General features: G+C 42.3%; 1 protein-coding gene across 1 annotated transcript; it reads right to left on the minus strand.

Moving 5' to 3' along the window:
- Positions 1-6,318: 6,318 nt before the first annotated feature.
- On the minus strand, positions 6,319-22,522 carry LOC139374757 (uncharacterized). Its single transcript, XM_071115887.1, has 7 exons — positions 22,042-22,522; positions 20,283-20,413; positions 15,644-15,820; positions 10,135-10,296; positions 9,649-9,760; positions 9,300-9,427; positions 6,319-7,947 (listed from the first exon to the last, which is right to left on the minus strand). Exons 1-7 carry the CDS (start codon positions 22,301-22,303, stop codon positions 6,928-6,930), a joined length of 1,992 nt encoding a protein of 663 aa, XP_070971988.1. The 5' UTR covers positions 22,304-22,522; the 3' UTR covers positions 6,319-6,927.
- Positions 22,523-22,592: the final 70 nt, after the last annotated feature.

Below are 22,592 nucleotides of genomic sequence, written 5' to 3' on the forward strand. Positions count from 1 at the left end.
ATCATTTCCGACATTTTGGTAGGCTATTTGTTAGTCAACATATACTTGTATACATGTAGCTTGTCTCCTGTTATTATATTACAATAATTTCGCTACACCCACAATAACATCTGCTAAAAATGTGTATGTGACCTATAACATTTGATTTTGATATGTTGCCCTAGAAGATTAAATAAACCCTTGCTCAACAGAATGTCATAAATTATTGAATGAATGTTTCAATGGGTGAATGTTTCACCGGCATTTCTGCTTCTTTCGTTTAGGGACCAGGGAGAAAATGCAAAATCCAAAATATGTTCTGTGCAAAATGTCCGTTTGATCGGTTGTAAGGAAATAGAAACCTGTGAAATCGACCTAACATGTTTCTGTAAGATTTCAGTTGGGCTTGGAAGCATATTTGATTTGATTTATTAAGATCCCCATTAGCCGATGCAAATGGCAACGCTAGTTCCACTGGTGTCCGACACATAAGGAAAAATACAGTTTACATAAGTTTAAAAACATGAACATGTAGTGTGTGTGTGTGTGTGCATCTGTCAGTTACACATACATGTCAGTACATACATAGAAGTAGGAAACGCATCATCTGTGGATCTGTTGGGGCGGTATGCAAATTGGAGTGGGTCTAGGGTTTCTGGGATGATGGTATTGATGTGAGCAATGACTAGCCCTTCAAAGCACTTCATGGCTACAGACATGAGTGCCACGGGTCGGTAGTCATTTAGGCAGGTTACCTTAGTGTTCTTGAGCACAGGCACTTGGTGGTCTGCTTAAAACATGTTGGTATTACAGACTTGGACAGGGAGAGGTTGAAAATGTCAGTGAAGACACTTGCCAGTTGGTCAGAGCATGCTCGGATTACACGTCCTGGTAATCCGTATGGCCCTGCGGCCTTGTGAATGTTTAAAAAAAAAAAATGTTTTACCCCTTTTTCTCCCCAATTTCGTGGTATCCAATTGTTGTAGTAGCTACTATCTTGTCTCATTGCTACAAATCCCGTACGGGCTCGGGAGAGACGAAGGCTGAATGTCATGCGTCCTCCGATACACAACCCAACCAGCCGTACTGCTTCTTAACACAGCGTGCATCCAACCCGGAAGCCAGCCGCACCAATGTGTCGGAGGCTACACCGTGCACCTGGCAACCTTGGCTAGCGCGCACTGCGCCCGGCCCGCCACAGGAGTGGCTGGTGCGCGATGAGACAAGGAAATCCCTACCGACCAATCCCTCCCTAACCCGGACGACGCTAGGCCAATTGTGCGTCGCCCCACGGACCTCCCGGTCGCGGCCGGTTACGACAGAGCCTGGGCGTGAACCCAGGGACTCTGATGGCACAGCTGGCGCTGCAGTACAGCGCCCTTAACCACTGCGCCACCCGGGAGGCCTCGGCCTTGTGAATGTTGACCTGTTTAAAGGTCTTACTCACATCGGCTACGGAGAGTGTTAAAGGTCTTACTCACATCGGCTACGGAGAGTGTGATCACACAGTCTTCCGGCACAGCTGGTGCTCTCATGCATGTTTCCGTGTTATTTGCCTCGAAGCGAGCATAGAAGTAGTTTGGCTCGTCTAGTAGGCTCGTGTCGCTGGGCAGCTCTCGGCTGTGCTTCCCTTTGTAGTCTGTAATGGTTTGCAAGCCCTGCCACATCCGATGAGCGTCAGAGCCTGTGTAGTACGATTCGATCTTAGTCCTGTATTGACGCTTTGCCTGTGTGATGGTTCGTCGGAGGGCATAGTGGGATTTTTTATAAGCTTCTGGGTTAGAGTCCCGTACCTTGAAAACAGCAGCTCTAGCCTTTAGCTCAGTGTGGACAATGCCTGTAATCCATGGCTGTCACGACTTCCACCGAAGGTGGCTCTTCTTCCTGTTCGGGCGGCGCTCGGCGGTCGTCGTCACTGGTCTACTAGCTGCCACGGATTCCCTTTTCCTTTTCTGTTGGTTATGTCTGTATTGGTTTCACCTGTTTCTCGTTTTTTTTTTTGTTCAGGGCTATTTAAGCCTTCTGTACCCGCCTGCTTTTGTGCGGGCTTGTTTTCTGTTCTGTTTGTGGATGGTTGTGTTTTGGTTATTTTTTGGACTGTTTGGTGTCCTGTTTTGGGTAGGTCTTTATGTTCGCCTGTTGTTGTTGGCGTGACCTTATTTCTTTCCGGAATAAATACGGCAAACCCAAAACCCTCTGCTCTCTGTGCCTGAATCCGCACCCACCACTCCTAGCTACGTAACAATGGCTTCTGGTTGGAGTATGTATGTACGGTCACTGTTGGGAAGACATCATTGATGCACTTATTGATGAAGCCAATGACTGATGTGGTGTACTCCTCAATGCCATTGGAGGAATCCCGGAACATATTCCAGTCTGTGCTACAAAACAGTCCTGTAGCTTAACATCTGCTTCATCTGACCACTTTTTTATTGATCTAGTCACTGGTGCTTACTGCTTTAATTTTAGCTTGTAAGCAGGAATCAGGAGGATAGAATTATGGTCAGATATGGCAAATGGAGGGCGAGGGAGAACCTTGTACGTGTCTCTGTGTGTGGAGTATAGGTGGTCCAGCATTTGTTCCCTCTGGTTGCACATTTAACATGCTGAAGATCATTCACTGGCATTTTCTACAAGAAATCTGCCTCCAGAAAAGCTTCTCCCAAGTGGGCGTGACACCTACTCCAGTTGCCTGCTGCACTGCTGCTTGGATACCAACTGGAAATCTGTTCACTGTCTTCCCTGGCCTGTCTCCCCCTGTCTGGTACAGGTATCCCTACCACACTCACCCCTCTCTCCCGAGCTTTCGCTCGCCTCCAGCACTCACTCACTGTTGGGGCGAGTGACTCCGAACTTACAATGGCTAGCCCCAAGTCGTTGTATATATATTTTTTTCTTGTGTATTTAGCTATTTATTTGCCTCATGATTCCTGCATACTTTGTTGATTAAAAACTCTCTTTACCCATCCGTGGGACAGACTTTGTTTGTTCCCACACTCGGGACTCTGACTCTCTATTGGTTACACAGACTTTTGGTCTCCCATCCTATTCTAACCACCTCTCGCCGGCTTTATATTCATGTTACATATTGAAATTGCTGTACAATATGATCTTGTTGCCATCTGATGCATTCAGATGTCATAAATCAGCACTGCAGAGCTCTCCCTGTCCTATGCCGTGCCTTGATTGTATTATTGCTGATGATATCTTGAAATGTGCATGTACAGCCTGGCCCATCTACTGTTGCTAGCCCCAGTTCTGACTTGTGCTCTGATATCTGCTTCGCTGATCCTGCTTGGTGACCTAAACTGGGACATGTTTTAAACCACCTGACCAAGTCCTAAAGCAATGGGACTCCCTAACTCTTTCTCAGATTATTACCAATCCCACAAGGTATAACTCCAAACAGACAGAAAAAGCTACTCTCCTCGATGTTATCCTCACAAATAATCCTAATTGGTATCAGTCTGGTGTTTTCTGTAATGGTCACTGTTTTACAGCCTGTGTTCGTAATGGCGGCTCAATGAAACGACCTGTCCTGATTTGTCATAGACACCTGCTAAATAACTTTAATGAGCAAGCCTTCCTTCATGAACTGGCCTCTGTAAAATGGTATAGAATCAGCTTGATCCCCTCCGTCGAAGACACTTGGACCTTATTTTAATTTTATTTTCAGTGATATTGTTTAACAAACAAGCTCCCATAAAGAAAATGAGAATTAAAAACCGGGTCATCCAGTTGATCTTGCAGAGTTACTCCACCTCAAGAATTGTATTTGGCAAAAGGCTCGGCACACGCATACTCCGGCTGACTGGCTCTCGTTCAGGCAAATGAGAAATAAGTGCACTATTTTAAGGAGTAGTTCTCTCTCTGTGGGCCTAATGAATATATTTCAATTGACTGATTTCCTTATATGAACTGTAACTCAGTAAAATCTTAGAAATTGTTCAGTATATTCATTTGGGTCCAGCCCGAAGCCCCGATATCAAACTTGCAACATTGTATAAAATGTTTGGGGCCCTCAGAGTCTCTTGCACCAGTGAGCTCGAGACAGACACAGCTGTAGGCTATTTGAGCAAGGGATAAGAAGTAATCAGGTAGGCCTATGAGTAATAGCTGAGTGGCTAATTATTCATTTTAATTTTATGTAACCTTTATTTAACTAGGCAAGTCAGTTAAGAACAAATTATGATTTACAATGAGGGCCGACCCCAGCCAAACCCTAACCGGACGATGCTGGGCCAATTGTGCTCTGCTCTATGGGACTCCCAATGACGTCCGGTTATGATACAGCCTGAAATCGAACCAGGATCTGTAGTGACGCCGCTAGCACTGAGATGCAGTGCCTTAGACCGCTGCACCACTCGGAACCTCAAAAAGGGGGAGTTATCGAAAGGGAGAGAGCTGGAAATATTTTTCAAATACATTGAAAAACTATTACCCCACAATATTCCATGAAACGTCTCAGGAGGAAAACCATCAAGCCCTGGTGATTCGCCTCTTCTTATAGATGTTAATGCACTCCTGAGTTCTTCATGACTAAGTGGGGAATCATGGAATTAATATTGCCCTCTATTGAGTTTGGGGCCTTCGAATGTTGATAAGAAATGTGTCATCTCTCTATGATCAGGGTCAACCTCTGACGTATATAATTGGGAATAAAATTGCCTAAACATATCATTCATTTCTGTTGGGTCATGTGATATCTTACCGGATGGTGTTTGAATTGTATTGATACAAGACAAGGCTTAATTTAGCTTAAGCCTTGCAGCCAAAAGTCTACTAGCAATCTCCCCCTGAGAGTAGTATGTTACTCTTGTGCAATGCATTTATAAATGAGATCGTAGTAAGCTGTTATACTCATGTTTTAACGCTGTTGAAATCTTCCCTTTTTGCTCTGTAAATGTTTGTTTCTGCTCATTTTCGACTAGAGTAATGCTTTTTTTTTGCGAGTTTAATTAAGTTGTGAGGCAAACGAGAGTTTCCTCCCAAAAAAGGTTTTGTCACCTCCCAAAGTGACTCAGGGGTTTTGCTGTATCTGTATCAAATCCATCATGGTAAATACTTATAATGATGTGGGTAAATGAGTGAGCTATACAAAGTCAAAAGTCAGACAAACCTGACTAAACTATTTTGACGTGTACAGCAGGTGTTTGTTAGTGTGTTGCCCTCTATTGATGTGTAGGTATATTTAAGTATACACTGAGTGTACAAAACATTGGCCTCGGAACAGCCTCAATTCGTCGGGGCATGGACTTTACAAGGGGTCGAAACGTTCCACAAGGGATGCTGGCCCATGTTGACACCAATACTTCCCACAGTTGTGTCAAGTTGGCTGGATGTCCTTTGGGTGGTGGACCATTCTTGATACACACGGGAAACTGTTGAGAGGGAAAAACCCAGCAGCGTTGCAGTTCGTGACACAACTATCATGGTTGACAACTCCACGGTGTCCACCGCCCAGAGTGCAAAGAACCTTGTGGACAACACTCTGACATTCTCTGCAAACATCAAAGCAGTGACTCTCACCTGCAGGTTCATGCTCGACATCCGTAGAGTACGACCCTTCCTCACACAGGAAGCAGTGCAGTTCCTAATCCAGGCTCTTGTCATCTCCTGTCTAGACTACTGCAACTCTCTGTTGGCTGGAATCCCTGCTTGTACCTTCAAACCCCTGCAATTTATCCAGAACACCGCAGTCTGCCTGGTGTTCAACCTTCCCAAGTTCTCCCATGTCACCCTGCTCCTCCGCACATTCCACTGGCTTCCAGTTGAAGTTCGTATCCACTACAAGACCATGATGGTTGCCTGCAGAGCAGCAAGGTGAACTGCCCCTCCCAACCATTACACTTTGTAACTGTTTTCAAGTTACCATTGGCCTCATGGTGAAATCCCTGAGTGGTTTCCTTCTTCTCCGGCAACTGAGTTAGGAAGGACGCCTGTATCTTTGTAGTGACTGGGTGTACTGATAAACCATCCAAAATGTAATTAATAAATTCACCATGCTCAAACGGATATTCAATGGCTGCTTTTTAAAAATCCATCTACCAACAGGTGCCCTTCATTGTGAGGCATTGGAACATCTCCCTGGTGTTTGTGTGTGAATCTGTGTTTGAAATTCACAGCTCAACTGAAGGACCTTACATGTAATTTATATGTGTGGGGTACAGAGATGAGGTAGTCATTGAAAAATCATGCTAATCACTATTATTGAACACAGAATGAGTCCATAAAACTTGTGATTTGTTAAATACAGTTTAACTCCTGAACTTACTACATACATAATAGATGGCATGAATACTCGTTGACTTAAAAGACAATTGCGAAAAACACATTTCCACTTTGACAATGAATCAATTGTAATACATTTAAAATGTAAGCTGTAACAGAACAAAATGTGGAAAAAAGTCAAGGGGTGTGAATACTTTCTGAAGGCACGAAGTACTTTGAGGAAACATGTACTTCCTATAACTGTGTTGTGGTTGTCTTACCAAGCTTTCTTAAGATGAATGCACTAATTTTAAGTCTTCTAATTGACAAAAATGTTAGTGTAATGTCTCAAAAGAAAATCTGCATGAACTTGGTAAAATAGGCATTTGTGAACATCATATAGCCTACACAGTACAAAAATCAATACGTAATAGTATTTTTCGGCTTATATATCACACAATGTCTGGATGCAGTAGTTTACCCAGGAATAATATTTTCTGCTGACGATGAAAATTAATCTTTGTCTTTAATGCAGGGTTTGATCTAAACTTCAGAAGCTATCGAGGGGAATGGTTACTTTCTATGTTATAGAGTGGAATTGTTTTTCTGCTGGTGTATCCCGAAGTAGCTCCTTTCTGAGAAACTCTTCCTGGCAAACAGCCTTTCTCCAGTGTGGTCCTTCAGCTGCATCTTCAGCTGGTTTTGGTGGGAGAACCTGTTCTCACACTGGGGGCAGCTTTATGGTTTCTCCCCTGTGTGGACCCTCTGGTGCCTCTTCAGGTTGGACGAGTGGGAGAAGCGCATATGACACTGGGTACAGCTGAAAGGTTTCTTCCCATTGTGGACACTCCTATGTCTGATAAGGTTACTCCGGAAGGAGAAGCTCTTGTAACATAGTTTACACTTGAAGGGTCTCTCCTTGGTGTGAACGGTCTGGTGCTCCTTCACATAGTTTGCCTCAGAAAAGCACTTCCCACACGTGGGGCAGGCATACGGCTTGTCGGCGTCTGTCTTAATGCTCTGCCTCCCACGTTGTGACCCAATGACACCAGAGGAGGTAGAAGCGGGAGCCACCACCCTCAGGTGGTTAATATTTGAGCTCCCTCCTTGACCTCTAGCCATTGTTTGGGTGTTGTTTGGATGGTGCCCTGTGTTATAGGTTAAGTACATCTTGTGGTGAACGCCCATCCTGACCCTGTCTGTATTGGTAGGGTAACCATGAGGTACCCGAGGAAGGCTTGACCCAGGCCTTCTATGGACCCATTCACCAGGCATTAGATGAGACCCTGAAGGAGAAGACAGACTTCCTGTTAGACTCCCACCAGGGGGGTCTCCCACCGCTCTCTGTAAAGGCTGAAGCCCAGGGTGACCTGCTCTGTTCATCATAGATACTGTGGTGTTTGTATCATAGGAACAGGAGGGTCTATCTCTATCAGCCCCAGGCCCTGCCTCATCCCTGCAATGAGACTGTAAAGAGAAGGGCCTGGGCTGCAGACTGGATCCCTGACTGGAGCCTCTGTCTATCTGATGACCACCAGGACTGAGGTTGTTCAGTCCACCTGTCCACTGGTTGTGTTCTGTGGTGTGGAGGAGTCTCTGTCCCTCGTGGTTGGATCCTGGTTCCGACTTGGGATGGAAGAGTGAAGGCTCCTGATCCAGGGTCCAGATCCGGGCCCAGGGTTTGACACCAGCCCTTTCACAGGTCCAGTCTCTCCCGCCAGCAACACCGGATATCAGCAGGTCCTCATGGACTGCAGACTGTAATAACAAATTGAACAGAAAAGCATTAAGGTTTCCATTTCCATTTGTGTTGATTGTGTTGATTCAAGAATTAAATATACTGTTTTGTTTCGACTGAGATAAAGGAAACTCAGTCCCTGCAATTATTTAAAAAGATTGTCAGTACAGTCAAGTAGACAAGAATAATAACTTTTCTCACTATGGTAATATACATTTTTCTGTAAATCTGGCACCCTCGCATTGATAAAATGACATTTTGAGGACTTCGGAAAAGGTTCGACATTACATTACACACACAGCTTCACTATTTCATGTCAAGTAAACATAAATTAAGGCACTATCCTTACCTCACTATAAAACACAAGCATCAACCTAAAGGGTCAACTTTTGTCACTCTTCCTCAGTGAAGCATTGTAAGACACCATCACACCAACCATCACCATATCATCTACTCTGTCTCATCATACTCATTATTTCCTCAGTCCACCTCATCCAGTTCTCTACTACATCCAAAACCAGCAGAATTAACTACAAACTAACTAACTAGTACTACATGGAAAGATGTGGACTGTGGTGTGAGGGGATGACACAGGCTGGCCTCGTAGGAGACTGTTGCTGATTACTGCCCAGGTGTGGTGGCCTCCAGGCACTTATTGCTGCCGATGCATCACCCAGATGGGAGGCTACACATTCGGTGGTGGAGGTTCCAGCCTACCCACAGAGGAGGAGGACCTGTGAACTGTAGAGACAGAGGTTCTTGATGAAAAGCTCCAGGCTTGTCTGACTGATGTGTCTCCCTCCCTGGCTGTACCATCGACGCTGCCTCCAATCACGCTACTCCTTTACTGAACTGCATCATCATCTAGCTGTGGAAGACCCTCTCCCATGAACTGCCAGCTCCCTGAACTTGTTTTAGTTAGTTTTTTAAAAGAGACTGACATTCTGTATGAAAAGCGCTATTTAAAATAAAGAAATACATGTATTATTATTACTACATATCATTATAGACTAATCATTTTCTGCTGGTGTATCCTGAGGTAGCTCCTCTCTGTGTTGTCACAGGGTCCATGTTCCAGTTGATAGATCCTATAGAAGGCAGGCTGAAGGCAGCACCTGTTAGGGGGTTAGCCTGAGGCTCCGTCAGTCTCTCTGAATGACAACTTTAGGAGCAGGATGGAGCATCGCTAGCAGAGTCTGTGTCTGTTCTTTCCAGCCGTATACGGATACCTCCCAGTCCCTGCAGACCAAATCTACGCCTTGCCCTGGTCTCAGCCAGTCTGTTGTCATGGATATGTTGTTTTGTGCTTCTGGTTGTGGTTAACAGTGTTGTTCCCCAGCCCAGAGTTGAGGATGCTGTCCCATCCACTGACCTCCACTATGTCGCCTCTGGTCAAGCCCTGCTCGGTGATGTTGTCCCCTGGGCCCATAGCTGCACCCGTCTGGGTCTGGGAATCCAAGATGGCCGCCCAGTCTCCTCTGTTACACTCCAGCCAACCACCTGCAGGAAGAGGTTATAAAATAGACTTTACAAACATGGAAGAGAACTCTACATATGGAGTTTTTTTGTTGTCAATTACCTGGTCCAGTTCATATGTGATAATGTGTGTTTGTGTATGTAAACATAAGTTGTATTGATTTCAAAAATAGCCAAGCGGTTCATCTATTCTCATTGACGATATTGTATATTACTGTATGTAGGCTATTGTATTTCTACCTTACCTTGCTCCCCCATCTTTAGTCCACTCAGCAGGTCAATGCTCTCTGGTCTGTCTTCTATTGTCTCCTCTTTGACCAGCAACAGATCAGGCTTCCCATCCTCCATGTCTACTGACTGTAAGAGATACAGAGTGAGAGGATGTTGGATCAAGAAATCTGATGAGCACCTTGCTATGGAGCATCTTCTGATTGGGCAATGAAGGATTGCTATGAGTACTATGCAAATGTGTTAGTTGATTTGATTACTTGTCACTCTTTAATGGTTTGATAACTCAAAGGCATGGTCCCACACTTAAGACAACATGTATGAAGACCTCGGCCCGTATCCACAAAGAGAATCAGAGTAGGAGTACTGGTCTAGGATCTTGCCATATAATCTTATTCATTATGATCTAAAAGGATCCTAGATCAGCACTCCTACTCTGAGAGGCTTTGTGGATACAGGCCCTGAACTAATACCATGCAGACAGTAGCTCACAGTGGGCTCACCTCAGTGAGACTGTGTGTGGTCCTGTGCTGCTCAGCTGGTTCCTCTGTGGGTTCAGGAGGAGGTGTAGTCTGGTTGTCCTCCATGACCATGGTCCACTCAGGGTTCCCCAGACCCTCCTCACACCCCTCCTCCTTCCCCAGCAGCACCTTCGGACCCTCCTCCTGGGAGAGAGAGGTGGTACAAATTACACAGACATTATAGTGTATGTGTTTGTTCACCTGCACCAGCAAGCAATTGCTAATAACCCACCCCATCCTCCTGACCATGTGTAATAAAGTGAAAATCAGAGGCCCCGCACCCAACCATAACACGTAAATATAGAAAATGCGCTATGGGCTACAATCAGAGATGGCAACAAAAAAAATTGACAGGGGGTGTTTTTGTTTTTTGCCTGATTCTGCTTATAATTTCCTACATTGTGGTGTGCTATTTGTTAGTCAACTTATCTGTAATTATACTTAACAAAAATATAAACGCAAAATGCAACAATTTCAAAGATTTTGCTGAGTTACAGTTCATATAAGGAAATCAGTCAACTGTTATAAATTGGGCCCTAATCTATGTATTTCACATGACGGCAGGGGCGCAGGGCCTTGGAAGGCATAGGCCCACCCACATGGTAGCCAGTCCCAGCCAATCAGAATGAGTCCCCCCCCCCCCCCGGTGGTCTGAGGTTGTGAGGCTGGTTGGACTTACTGCCAAATTCTCTAAAACAACAGAGGTGGCTTATGGTAGAGAAATTAACATAAAATTATCTGGCAACAGCAAATTGCACGCTTCCTCAAAACATGAGACCTCTGTGGCATTGTGTTGTGTGATAAAACTGCACATTTTAGTGCCCTTTTATTGTGCCCACAAGGTGCACCTGTGTAATGATCATGCTGTTTAATCAGCTTCTTGATATGCCACGTCTGTCAGGTGGATGGATTATCTTGGCAAATGAGAAATGATCACTAAGAGGGATGTAAACAAATTTGTAAACAACATTTGAGATAAATAATATTTTTGTACTTATGAAACATTTCTGGGAGTTTTAATTCCAGCTCATGAAACATGGGACCAACACTTTATTTGTTGCGTTTATATTTTCTTCAGTGTAGATACAGTACATGAGGCTTCTCTTCTGTCATTACATGTTGCCGTAGAAGACTAAATAAATCCTTGCTCACCAAAATGTCACAAATCGATAGAACCAATGCTTCAATGTAATTGACATTGGTGAAGTTCTCTGTCATCTCTGTTTCTTTCACAAGCCGTTTAGGAACCGGGGAGAAAATGCAATAAAAAAAAAAAAAACGGGAATAAATTTCTCAGCAAAATTTCCAAACGACATTAGTTTGACCGGTTGTAAGGAAATTGAAAGCTGTGACAACGACCCAAGAAGTTTCTGATAAGATTTCAGTTTGGCTTGGTTGCATATTTTATGTGATTGAAATACTATCAGCTTTTATGATGCTGAAAAAGATAGCACCTCTACAGACAGTATCGAACTGCGCATTCGCATTCTCTCAAGATGCTGAAAGAAATTTGTATTCAAACCTGTTTCGAAGTCAAATTATTATACGTTTTTTTTACCTACATTTGCTGTGTCATTTTAATGCAAGAAATGCTTACAGTGGATTCGGAAAGTATTCAGACCCCTTGACTTGTTCCACATTTTGTTACGTTACAGCCTAATTCTAAAATGTATTAAATACATACAAATCCTTAGCAATCTACACACAATACCCCATAATGACAAAGCAAAAACCATTAACAAATAGTTTAAAAACAAATACCTTATTTACATAAAGTACCAGTCAAAAGTTTGGACACACCACATTCTAGGGTTTTTCTTTATATTTACTATTTTCTACATTGTAGAATAATAGTGAAGTCATCAGAAAATAGTAAAAATAAAGAAGAATTGTTACGCCCTCTTCCAAATGGTAGCTATAAATACAGAGGATGCGCACAGTGCAACAACATGATGAAGTGTGAATATTTTTGCCACCCACACAGGAAAACGGTTCCAAATAAATGACATTATTACGTGTTCCACCACCCATGTTATTTACATTATTAAATGTCCATGTGGGCTCTGCAATGTCGGTAAAACCTCTCGTTTTCTCAAACAGAGGATTAGTGAACATAAAAGTTCAAATCAGGAGAAACGACGGATTATCCAGTCGCAGTACATTTTAATGACATTTCTACCTTTAGATTTTGTGGTATAGAAAAAGTTAAGATATCAGACAGGGGTGGTGATATCAATAATACTCTGAGTAAAAGAGAATGTTTTGGGATTTTCACCCTCCAGACATTATTTCCTAAAGGACTTAATGATTAAATGCCTATGTATGGTATGTTGTGAATTTGAACATGAATTTATTTATTTAAGATAGGGACATCATTTTTCGTACGACGTACCCAATGATTAATGAAAACTTGCTATGTCCTCATTGTGGTTTTATAGACGTGTTTAATACATCTAATTTACATACTCAAATATTTATGAAAAGCATATTGTTATATTTGGTAGCACTTATTTGTTTTTCCTTCCCCTCCAACCCCTTTCGATGAGTGGAACGGATGTGGGCGGGGCTAGGTCTACATAAGGGTGCCAGTTTTTTTTTTAACTCACAAAAGCTCTGACGAAGGCCGTGAGATTATTAAAGATCAGTGATACTATCAAGAGCAGTGTGCGGTTTCCTTTATCTTGTTCAACTGTTACCATGCACCTGCAAAAAAGATGGCTCAGATGTGCGAGTGCCTTTTGAATTTTGTACTTCGAAGAATCTAAGATGCTCAGAGGCAGGATTGTGACGAGGCACAGATCTGGGGAAGGGTACCAAAACATTTCTGTAGCATTGAAGGTCCCCAAGAACACAGTGGCCATCAATCCTAAATGGAAGAAGTTTGGCCAGATTGCTTAGTTTAGTTCCAAACTAAGCAATTGGGGGAGAAAAGCCTTGGCCAGGGAGGTGACCAAGAACCCAATAGTCACTCTGATTGAGCTCTAGAGTTCCTATGTGGAGAAACTTCCAGAAGGACATCTCTGCAGCACTCCACCAATCAGGCCTTTATGGTAGAGTGGCCAGACGGAAGCCACTCCTCAGTAAAAGGCACAAGACAACCCACTTGGAGTTTGCCAAAAGGCACCTAAAGGACTCTGACCATGAGAAACAAGATTCTCTGGTCTGATGAAACCAAGATTGAACTCTTCGGCCTGAATGCCAAGTCTAGAGGAAACCTGGCACCATCCCTACGGTGAAGCATGGTGGTTACAACATCATGCGGTGGAGATGTTTTTCAGCAGCAGGGACTGGGAGACTAGTCAGGATCGAGGGAAAGATGAACGGAGCAATGTACAGAGTGATCCTTGATGAAAACCTGCTCCAGAGCACTCAGGACCTCAGACTCGGGCTTCTTAAACTTGATTTAAATGAGAATGACAGCTCGATAACATATTTCTATGTGAATTTGGCGTGTAGGCTAAAACTTGGGCTTATGCACTAAAGCCACTAAAAGGTTTTTCTTTCATTATTTTAGGCTAAATGTACCCTATAGATATAAATGACACAATAATTAAACATTTATGGATTTTTTTGAAAGCTATCGTTTCTCTTTATTCAATCCGCTCGCCACCAACCACACAATATTTCATGACCCTTAAACATTCCCTGCAGATATAACCATAGGGGAACTGCTCAGTGAGTCAAGCCGCGCATCACTAACAGACATACATACACTCCCTCAGGTACGTACACACGCACACACAGATAAACACACTTTCAACATGGAGTGTTTACCCATCCCCACTGGGTTTGAGTCTTATACTGTAGTTAGAGAATTACTTCATTGTTGTTAAACCCATCATGGTGGACATAAATATGTTGTGGGTAAAAACAAGTCAGCTATGATAAGTCAAGTCATTAGACAAACCTGACTGAACTATTTTGGCGTGTACAGTAGGTGTTTGTTAGTGTGTGGGTATGTGTAGGTATATTTAGTAAGTGTATATTAGTTATAAAGCATTGTTGTATGTATGTAGAATATGGTGAGATCAGATGTGATGTATACTAAAGAGAGTCTCAATGAAAGTCTTAGAACGATAAGTCCCATTTTGTGTTTATTAAAACATGAACACGTTTTAAATGACACCATATGAAATCCACACACACATCATGTCTCAACTAAAAATCTGCATGGACTTGATAAATAAACTGCATTAATATACTCATTAAAAGTGTCTTGGAAAACATTTAAGTAGTTAAATGAAAGTAATGAAACAGGCATTTGTGAACATCATATAGCCTACACAGTACAAACACAATATGTAACAGACTTTTTAGGCTTATATATCACACTATGTCTGGATAAAATATTCCACTCAGATATATTCAAATCTGTTACTGTCGTTAATCCAAATGCATCTGTAGATCTTTTCTGTACAGAACAAGGAAAATCCATCTTTGTCTTTAACGCAGGGTTTGATTTAAACCTCAGAAGCAATTGAATCAAATGGTTACTTTCTATGTTATAGAGTAGAATGGTTTTTCTGCTGGTGTATCCTGAGGTAGCTCCTCTCTGAGAACCTCTTCCCGCAGTGCGTACAGGCGAACGGCCTCTCTCCCATGTGGACCTTTAGGTGCATCTTCAGCTGGTGGGAGGACTTCTCCCACTGGGGGCAGCTGTAAGATTCTAACCTGTGTGGACCCTCTGGTGCCTCTTCAGGTTGAACGAGTGTGAGAAACTAGCATGGCACACGTGGCAGACGAACGGTTTCTCCCCAGTGTGGACCCTCTGGTGCCTCTTCAGTGTGCCAGCCTCTGCGAAGCGCATGTGACACTGGGTACAGCTGAAGGGTTTCTCCCCTGTGTGGACCCTCTGGTGGATCTCCACCTTCTGGGGGCTGCTGAAGCCTTTGTTACAGAACATGCAGAGGAAACATTTCTTTTTACTACCGCCAGATGTTGCTCCACTGAGCGTGTGTAAAGGGGAGTGGGTGTCGACATTGAGATTTGTCTCTAAGCTTTCCCTGTAATCTAAGATATCTCTGCCCTGTGAGTATCCGTCTCCTAGGTGACTATCTGCATTCCATGTGGGAGGAGCGTCACCCTCTACTTTCACAGCCACCTCATCTACGACTATAACCTCCCCTTTCTTATCTAGGCACCCTTCAGAGTATACACTACTACTATACCGTTTCATGTCCCCTCTAGACAGATCAGTCTGTGTCTCTAAACCCAAGGGCATGTTGGCAGGGTTCATTTCTGTAGTGTAAGAACAAGACGGATCATTGCCAGTCTCAAACTCGTCACCTGAGTCCAGATGGGAATTAACTGTCCCCGAGTCACCGTAAAGTAAATACTCTGAGGGAGAAGCAGGAGGACAGCCCAGTCTCCCCAACCCCAGTCTCTCTGGGTCTGACTTGAGGTCAGATCCTGTGTGTAAGAGCCTTTGTGTTACAGTTAAATTCTCTGTGTTCGTCTCTGTCTTGAGGACGCCGTTCGGCTTTCCACTGACCTCCGCAATGCTGTGTCGGGCCCTGGGCTGGGGTTTGGCGGTGAGGTCCTCCGTGTATTCAGGAGGTGCCGCTGCTCCAGCCTGGATGTCTCTGCTGTGTAGTGGATCCTCTCCTTCAGTCCTCTCCTGCTTGACCAGAGACAATCCTCTAGGACCTGCAACTTCTGCATCTTCAGACTGACAAGAAGAAGGAGTTTATTAAAGGTACATGAGTAGAATTGATAACAATGTCGTAGCAGTGGGGGGAAAAGGTTGAATTCTTATCCAAAATGAAGGAAAATAAAATGATGCTGACACCATCTAAAATATAATTTATACCTCCAGAAATTTGCCCCAATAACATATTCGTAAAATGATTTGTTAAAATGATTTTAGGGCTGACCCCATTTAGTCAACTGTTAGATTGTTTGGTGGATAGGCTGTTGGTGACCGAGATTTCTTTAGTCGAGCAGTCTAAATGTAGAGGGTTTTTCCATGGTGCACAAGACACCTGTCTGATTCGCACCTGTTTCAGTGGACTAATCCATTGCGGAGGCCACGGGGATGGCACAGTCCATTACTCTAAGACGTGATACTGAAGTTGTATATGGTTATATTACAGTTGGAGTCGGAAGTTTACATGCACCTTAGCCAAATACATTTAAACTCAGTTTTTCACAATTCCTGACATTTAATCCTTTAAATGTATTAACTTGGGTCAAACATTTCGGGTAGCCTTCCACAAGTTTCCCACAATAAGTTGGGTGAATTTTTGGCCCATTCCTGACAGAGCTGGTGTAACCGAGTCAGGTTTGTAGGCCTCCTTGCTCACACATGCTTTTTCAGTTCTGCCCACACATTTTCAATAGGATTTAGGTCAGGTCTTTGTGATGGCCACTCCAATACCTTGACTTTGTTGTCCTTAAGCCATTCTGCCAGAACTTTGGAAGTATGCTTGGGGTCATTGTCCATTTGGAAGACCCAATTGCGAACAAGCTTCCTGACTGATTCATGTCTTGAGATGTTGCTTCAATATATCCACATAATTTGCCTACCTCATGATGCCATCAATTTTGTTTAGTGCACCAGTCCCTCCTGCAGCAAAGCACCCCCACAACATGATGCTGCCACACCCCACCCCCCCCGTGCTCCACGGTTGGGATGGTGTTCTTCGGCTTCCAAGCCTCCCCCTTTTTCCTCCAAACATAACGATGGTCGTTATGGCCAAACAGTTATATATTTTTTTCATCAGACCAGAGGACATTTCTCAAAAAAGTATGATCTTTGTCTCCATGTGCAGTTGCAAACCGTAGTCTGGCTTTTTTATGGCGGTTTTGAAGCAGTGGCTTCTTCCTTGCTTAGTGACCTTTCAGGTTATGTCGATATAGGACTCGTTTTACTGTGGATATAGATACTTTTGTACCTGTTTCCTCCAGCATCTTCACAAGGTCCTTTGCTGTTGTTCTGGGATTGATTTGCACTTTTCGCACTAAAGTACATTAATCTCTAGGAGACAGAACACGACTGGAATTATGATAGAGTGAATTAAAAGTGAAATTATCTGTCTATAAACAATTGTTGGAAAAATTACTTGTGTCATGCACAAAGTAGATGTCCTAACCGACTTGCCAAAACTATAGTTCGTTAACAAGACATTTCTGGAGTGGTTGAAAAACGAGTTTTAATGACTCCAACCTAAGTGTATGTAAACTTTCGACTTCAACTGTATGTAAAAAATAATGGTGCAACACTAAAAAATCTAATATTTTATAACAAATGCACTCTCTCCGTGTTGGATACGGTCGCTGTCGACATAATCTTCAGTGCGCTGTAGAATTGGCGCCTTTCCCTATGTTGTTATGTGCATAATAGCAAAGTTGACCAGCATATTGGGATTAAGAACCCATCGGAGGCAGGAGCAGCAGAGACGAGGAAACATCCCTTGCCTTGAGCCTAATTGTCTAAGAAAGTTGAGGAGAGAGGAAACCCCAATTTAATTAGGTCTATAATCAATAGCTGTTAAATGTGCCTGGCTTTATAAATCATCCATATATCTACAGAAATAAGACAGATTTTGCTTCTGTTGCCTGTTTGAGTGTTTGTTTAATAGCCTACTGATTCCTTTGGCACAAAAGTCTCGTGCAACGGCAAAATGTTGCATAAAGCAATTTCACAGATTCTGCTGTTTTTAATCTTTGCTATGCTGTAATAAAAGCTTCCAAAAATGTTTTCGTTATAACAGACTGGTATTACTTATAATGTATTTAGTGTTGTTTATACTGTTCCAAACAGGCAGGAAAAAATATTGTAATCTAACAACACCTGTTTGTCACATAATATGCATGCAGCTCTCGCTCCTATACCCTACATTTTCTTGATCTTCTAATTGTTATTATTGCATTTAATATTATGATCATCATTATTATACGTAATGATATTATCATTAGTAGGCTTTGTATAGCCTTGTATAACCACCATCGAGCTATAGGCTTAAGAGCGCGTCCTGTTTAGTCATAATACCATAACTTACTTACTATATATATATATATATATATATTTATTTCAATATATAGCCTACTATATGAATCAATCAATGATTCCTTTGTTCATGCCATCACACAGCATATTAGACATTAATGCTTTGAAAAGCAATCAAGCATTTTAGCTTTAAATTAAATAACAAAGGGAGCTTTGAATAATTAGCCTAAACAATAAATAAACCGCAATTCACGAATGTATGCAACTGTTTTTAGTCTGCTGTAATAAAGGCTTTATAAATCATTAGTGTTGTTATTTAGTGATGTTTATTAATGAATGTTTATGTAATCGAACAACACCTGTTTGGCACACAATATTTACGCAACGCTTGCTCCCAGACCCTCATTTTTCTTGATCCCCAGTCGTTTCCACAACTAGGTCAAATGTCTTCCACAGATCTGACTTCCCCTTTACCTCCTAAGAAACCAGTAAACATTCACCCATTTCAAGTTTATTTTTCACATCCTCCGTATCCATTTTGCTGTCACGTGTTACTGTGTTCGTAGTTTGTTATAACCAATTTATTGACGTCATTATGATAAGCTATAGGTCAGGCCATATTGGTTGCATGCGATGCTTACATGTTTCATGTAAAGAGAGCAAGGGTTGAGGGAATGTTTTTCCTAAACAAATTTGGGATTTCGGTAAAATAACTTTTCAGTAAGAAACTAAATGCCTGAAATGAGATCGCAGCATCAGCACTGCAATAAAAACATGCTGTGCTGTGGTACCTTTTCACTGCAATAGGGAGGAAAGTGAGACAACGTAAGCCAGTCACACAGGCACTCGCTGTCATTTGTTTTAGCACAGTGTGATCATCGGGCTCTTTCTTAAGTAATTTGTGTGTCCTAATTATTTAATCAAACAGTGTGCTTAAAGTATTAGACAAGCTCAGTAGTTAATTGGATTCAAAACGCATGTCTGTCTATATATGGAAAAACAAGTTTCAACATTTCAACCAATTGATTGGTCAAAATAACAGGACGACTCTCGGGTTGACAATTTTTTTTATTTGAACATAAATATAGCCTATGCATTGTCCATGTTATCAAATGTGCTATTAGTAATAAGCATTATCACCTGTAGCCCAACTGATGGAGCATAGTGGCTATAAACAAATAGGCTGAAGCACGGGGTTGCCTATCTGCCTTTACCCTATTGGGCTAATCATTAGCTAGATCCCAAATATGATCTTTTAACTAGTTAGCATCCTATTGCTGAATTTTGTATCCCCAAAAACTTGAATAAACACAGCGAATATGATGTAGCTCTCTCTGTTATTGTAACTTGGAGTCCCCCCCCCCCCAGAACCCAGAAACCATTTCATGTCACCATTTCACCCCCAACACTTTCCCTGGTTGCCACTACTCTTGCTCAACTAAAAATGTTATCCGTCTCATCACAATGGTTTTTAAGTCACTCCCCCAAAAATGTTTGAGGAAGGGTTGTGTTTTACCCCAAGTTACTATACAATTGACCCGTGTTACATTTTCCCCCACTCTCCCCGATAAACTCACAGGCAATTGGAGTGGGAATGTGCTTAACCATGCCACTGCTAAAAACAACGGGTTTAAAATGGTGCAGTTCGCTAAGGAGTTGAGAAATAAATAAAGTAGGAATGGAAAACTGGGATCCCCTATATTTAACAAAGGCCATTAAAACGTCTGTTTTCCCGGTGATTGCAAGAATTGTTATGCATTGACTGCTTATCAGAATTCATGTTTCCCTCCCTAAGGCACTCATAACTTGAATGCACCTTCAGAGGAATATCTCTCTCGCATAGAACACACAACAACAAGTCAACTTGGTAAAGAGAAACTATTCTATTATGGGGTTGTCATGCATTACTCGTGTTGCTTGCAGAGTAAATGTGCACTGTTCTAGAATCTTAAAAGTGTGCCTCGGCAGACATATTATTTTCAAGTTCCATATTTCTTTGCCGTGGCGCAGCGCCACAGATAAATGACTGCAGCAAAAACACTGTGTCAGAGAAGTCTCACAAGCTCCCCTATGGCAGATACATGTAAGCAAGTGAATAGCTGAAGGCAGCCTTTCTGAAATAAATGGGCCAGATTTGATTAACAAAGGAACTGTAATTTAGATGTTATACTATTACACTAACCTCTATCACGATAACGTGCTGGGTTGAGGTTCCACTCTCCTCATCAACAGTGGTTGGTTGGTCATCTCTCCATGTATTGTGTCCAGCTGGCTTCACAACCCTCCTGTGGCCTCCAGTGAGATGTCCTTCACCTGAGAGTGTGATTGGGGGAAAAGAGGTGGTTAGGTTAGCTACTGTCAATGTTCAATGGTATATTGTACACAATTAATAATGTCTAGAATTGGCAAGGATGTAAGGTAATACTTCTTGATATACTATTTATTGATTGATGTATTATGTTCCATGCATCACATTGTTTTCATTGGGTAAATAATATGAAGTGCAGAAAACAAGAATCTGGTTATAATATGAGCGTCTTTGGGCAAGACAACCAAGTAATCAGGGGAGTTATTGCATACTATTAAAAAAACTGACCAACACCCAAGTTCCGTCAACTGGACAGTTGTAAATCATGCAGCGCCTTGTGTCACCATGTAAGTGTCTTATATCGACTGAAAGCTTAAATTATTGTTAATATAACTGCACTGTCCAATTTACAGTAGCTATTACTGCAAAAAAAATGCCATGCTATTGTTTGAGGAAAGCTCCTAACAAAACAGTTTTTTCGCCGCGATAGGTTTGATAAATTCATCCCTGAAGGTGAAATGTGGACTTACATTCTGAAATTGTGCTCCGATTTATTATCCAAAGGGTCACAGAGATAACATGAAGTGTTGTTTTGTTAGATCAAATCCTTGTTCATATCCTAAAAAGGTCCATATAGCATGCACGATCGATTTTGTATTTCCACTCGTTCAATTAGCAAAGAAATGAATCTGTGAAAATCTAACCCAAAACGTTGTTTCAACCAGTCAAATCATGTTCGTATGTATTCTTTAGAGATCCTAGAACGTAACGAGACTTCATTATATCATTTGGGGTGTTGTATATCCAATAGGACACCATATTTGGTCAGAGAGCAACTCCTTCATGGCACGCTACTGACGCAGGAGGACTTCACTTGAACAACTCTAACGTTGTCAAATAAGCACCAATCGGGGTCAAACAAAGCTAGCTAGATAGCTAATGAGCTGGGCTTTACGAGAGTAAACCTTGTATCTGCCGTAAAATGTATCTACTAACCTTGTACGACAGCACGCCTTTTCCTTTTGGACAAAAATTATACAAATATTCAGAGTTATGAAGTTATGAAAACTGGTTGTTTTGCAAATGTTGAACTTATAATATGGCTACTAATACTGGAAAAGCTAAATCAAAGTCCAAGTATACAGATTTGACGATATTCTTGCAGAAAAATGTAATATGAATGCAAATGTCTCCTTCACGATTTGCCCAAATGTACCACACTAAATGTCATGTAGTTCGCTCATGCTTCAAATTATCCACACATACACTGCTGCCTTCTTGTGGGCACCATCGGAATTACAACCAGAGTAATGGCTGGAACAGGGCCCTTTCTGTTGCATTTCAAAGAACAGATCTATTGTGTTATATTATCCTACATTCAATTCAAATTTTCCTCAAACTTCAAAGTGTTTCCTTTCAAATCGTACCAAGAATATGCATATCCTTGCTTCAGGGCCTGAGCTACAGGCAGTTAGATTTGGGTATGTTATTTAGGCGTAAATTGAAAGGGGGCTATCCCTAAGACGTTTTAACCATCTATTCTACAGTATGTGTTTAACACATCTAAGGTCACACATGCGCAGAGGGGAATGGGGCGATAGGCAGCGCAACCTCGGCCTTCTGCAAAATGTACCTCTTGCCATTCCTCTGTATCGGTCGAGGATCTTGACACTACTCGGACGAATGGTCCTCTCTGCGCGCTCCCGTGCCACCTTCAGTTCCAGCAGCTGTAGTTTCCTCCGCAATGTCCTGTTTTCTTTCTGGCTTTGGGTTATTTCCAAACGAAATACTGCATAGTCGTCATCTACGAGTTTACAGATCTCTGCCACGGCTGCATTCGCTAGCACCTCCAAGACGGAGGCTATTTGAGTATGAAAAACAATACAGTTAGCCATTGTTAGCAGCTAGCTAGCCTTACCTAGAACATCTAGCAACAAAGTCCTGTCTCCAACGCGAAATAAACACTACCTGAGGTAAGTATGTAATGCTGTGCAGTTAAGCATATTTTGAGTTCAAAGGTGTTAATAAACGTCTAAATAACAATACTAACAACGCAATGGTGATAATTGTTTTTGGTAACTGCTCACTTCCGTTTACACTGAAGAGAAAGGATCTTATTGGTTGGCGTCATAGCTCAAAGGCTGGTAACTGAAAAAGGTGTGCGCTTTGTTTTTTGAAATACGG

This window comes from Oncorhynchus clarkii, chromosome 19 (assembly GCF_045791955.1).
Source record: "Oncorhynchus clarkii lewisi isolate Uvic-CL-2024 chromosome 19, UVic_Ocla_1.0, whole genome shotgun sequence".
In the NCBI taxonomy this organism is placed as follows: Eukaryota; Metazoa; Chordata; class Actinopteri; order Salmoniformes; family Salmonidae; genus Oncorhynchus; species Oncorhynchus clarkii.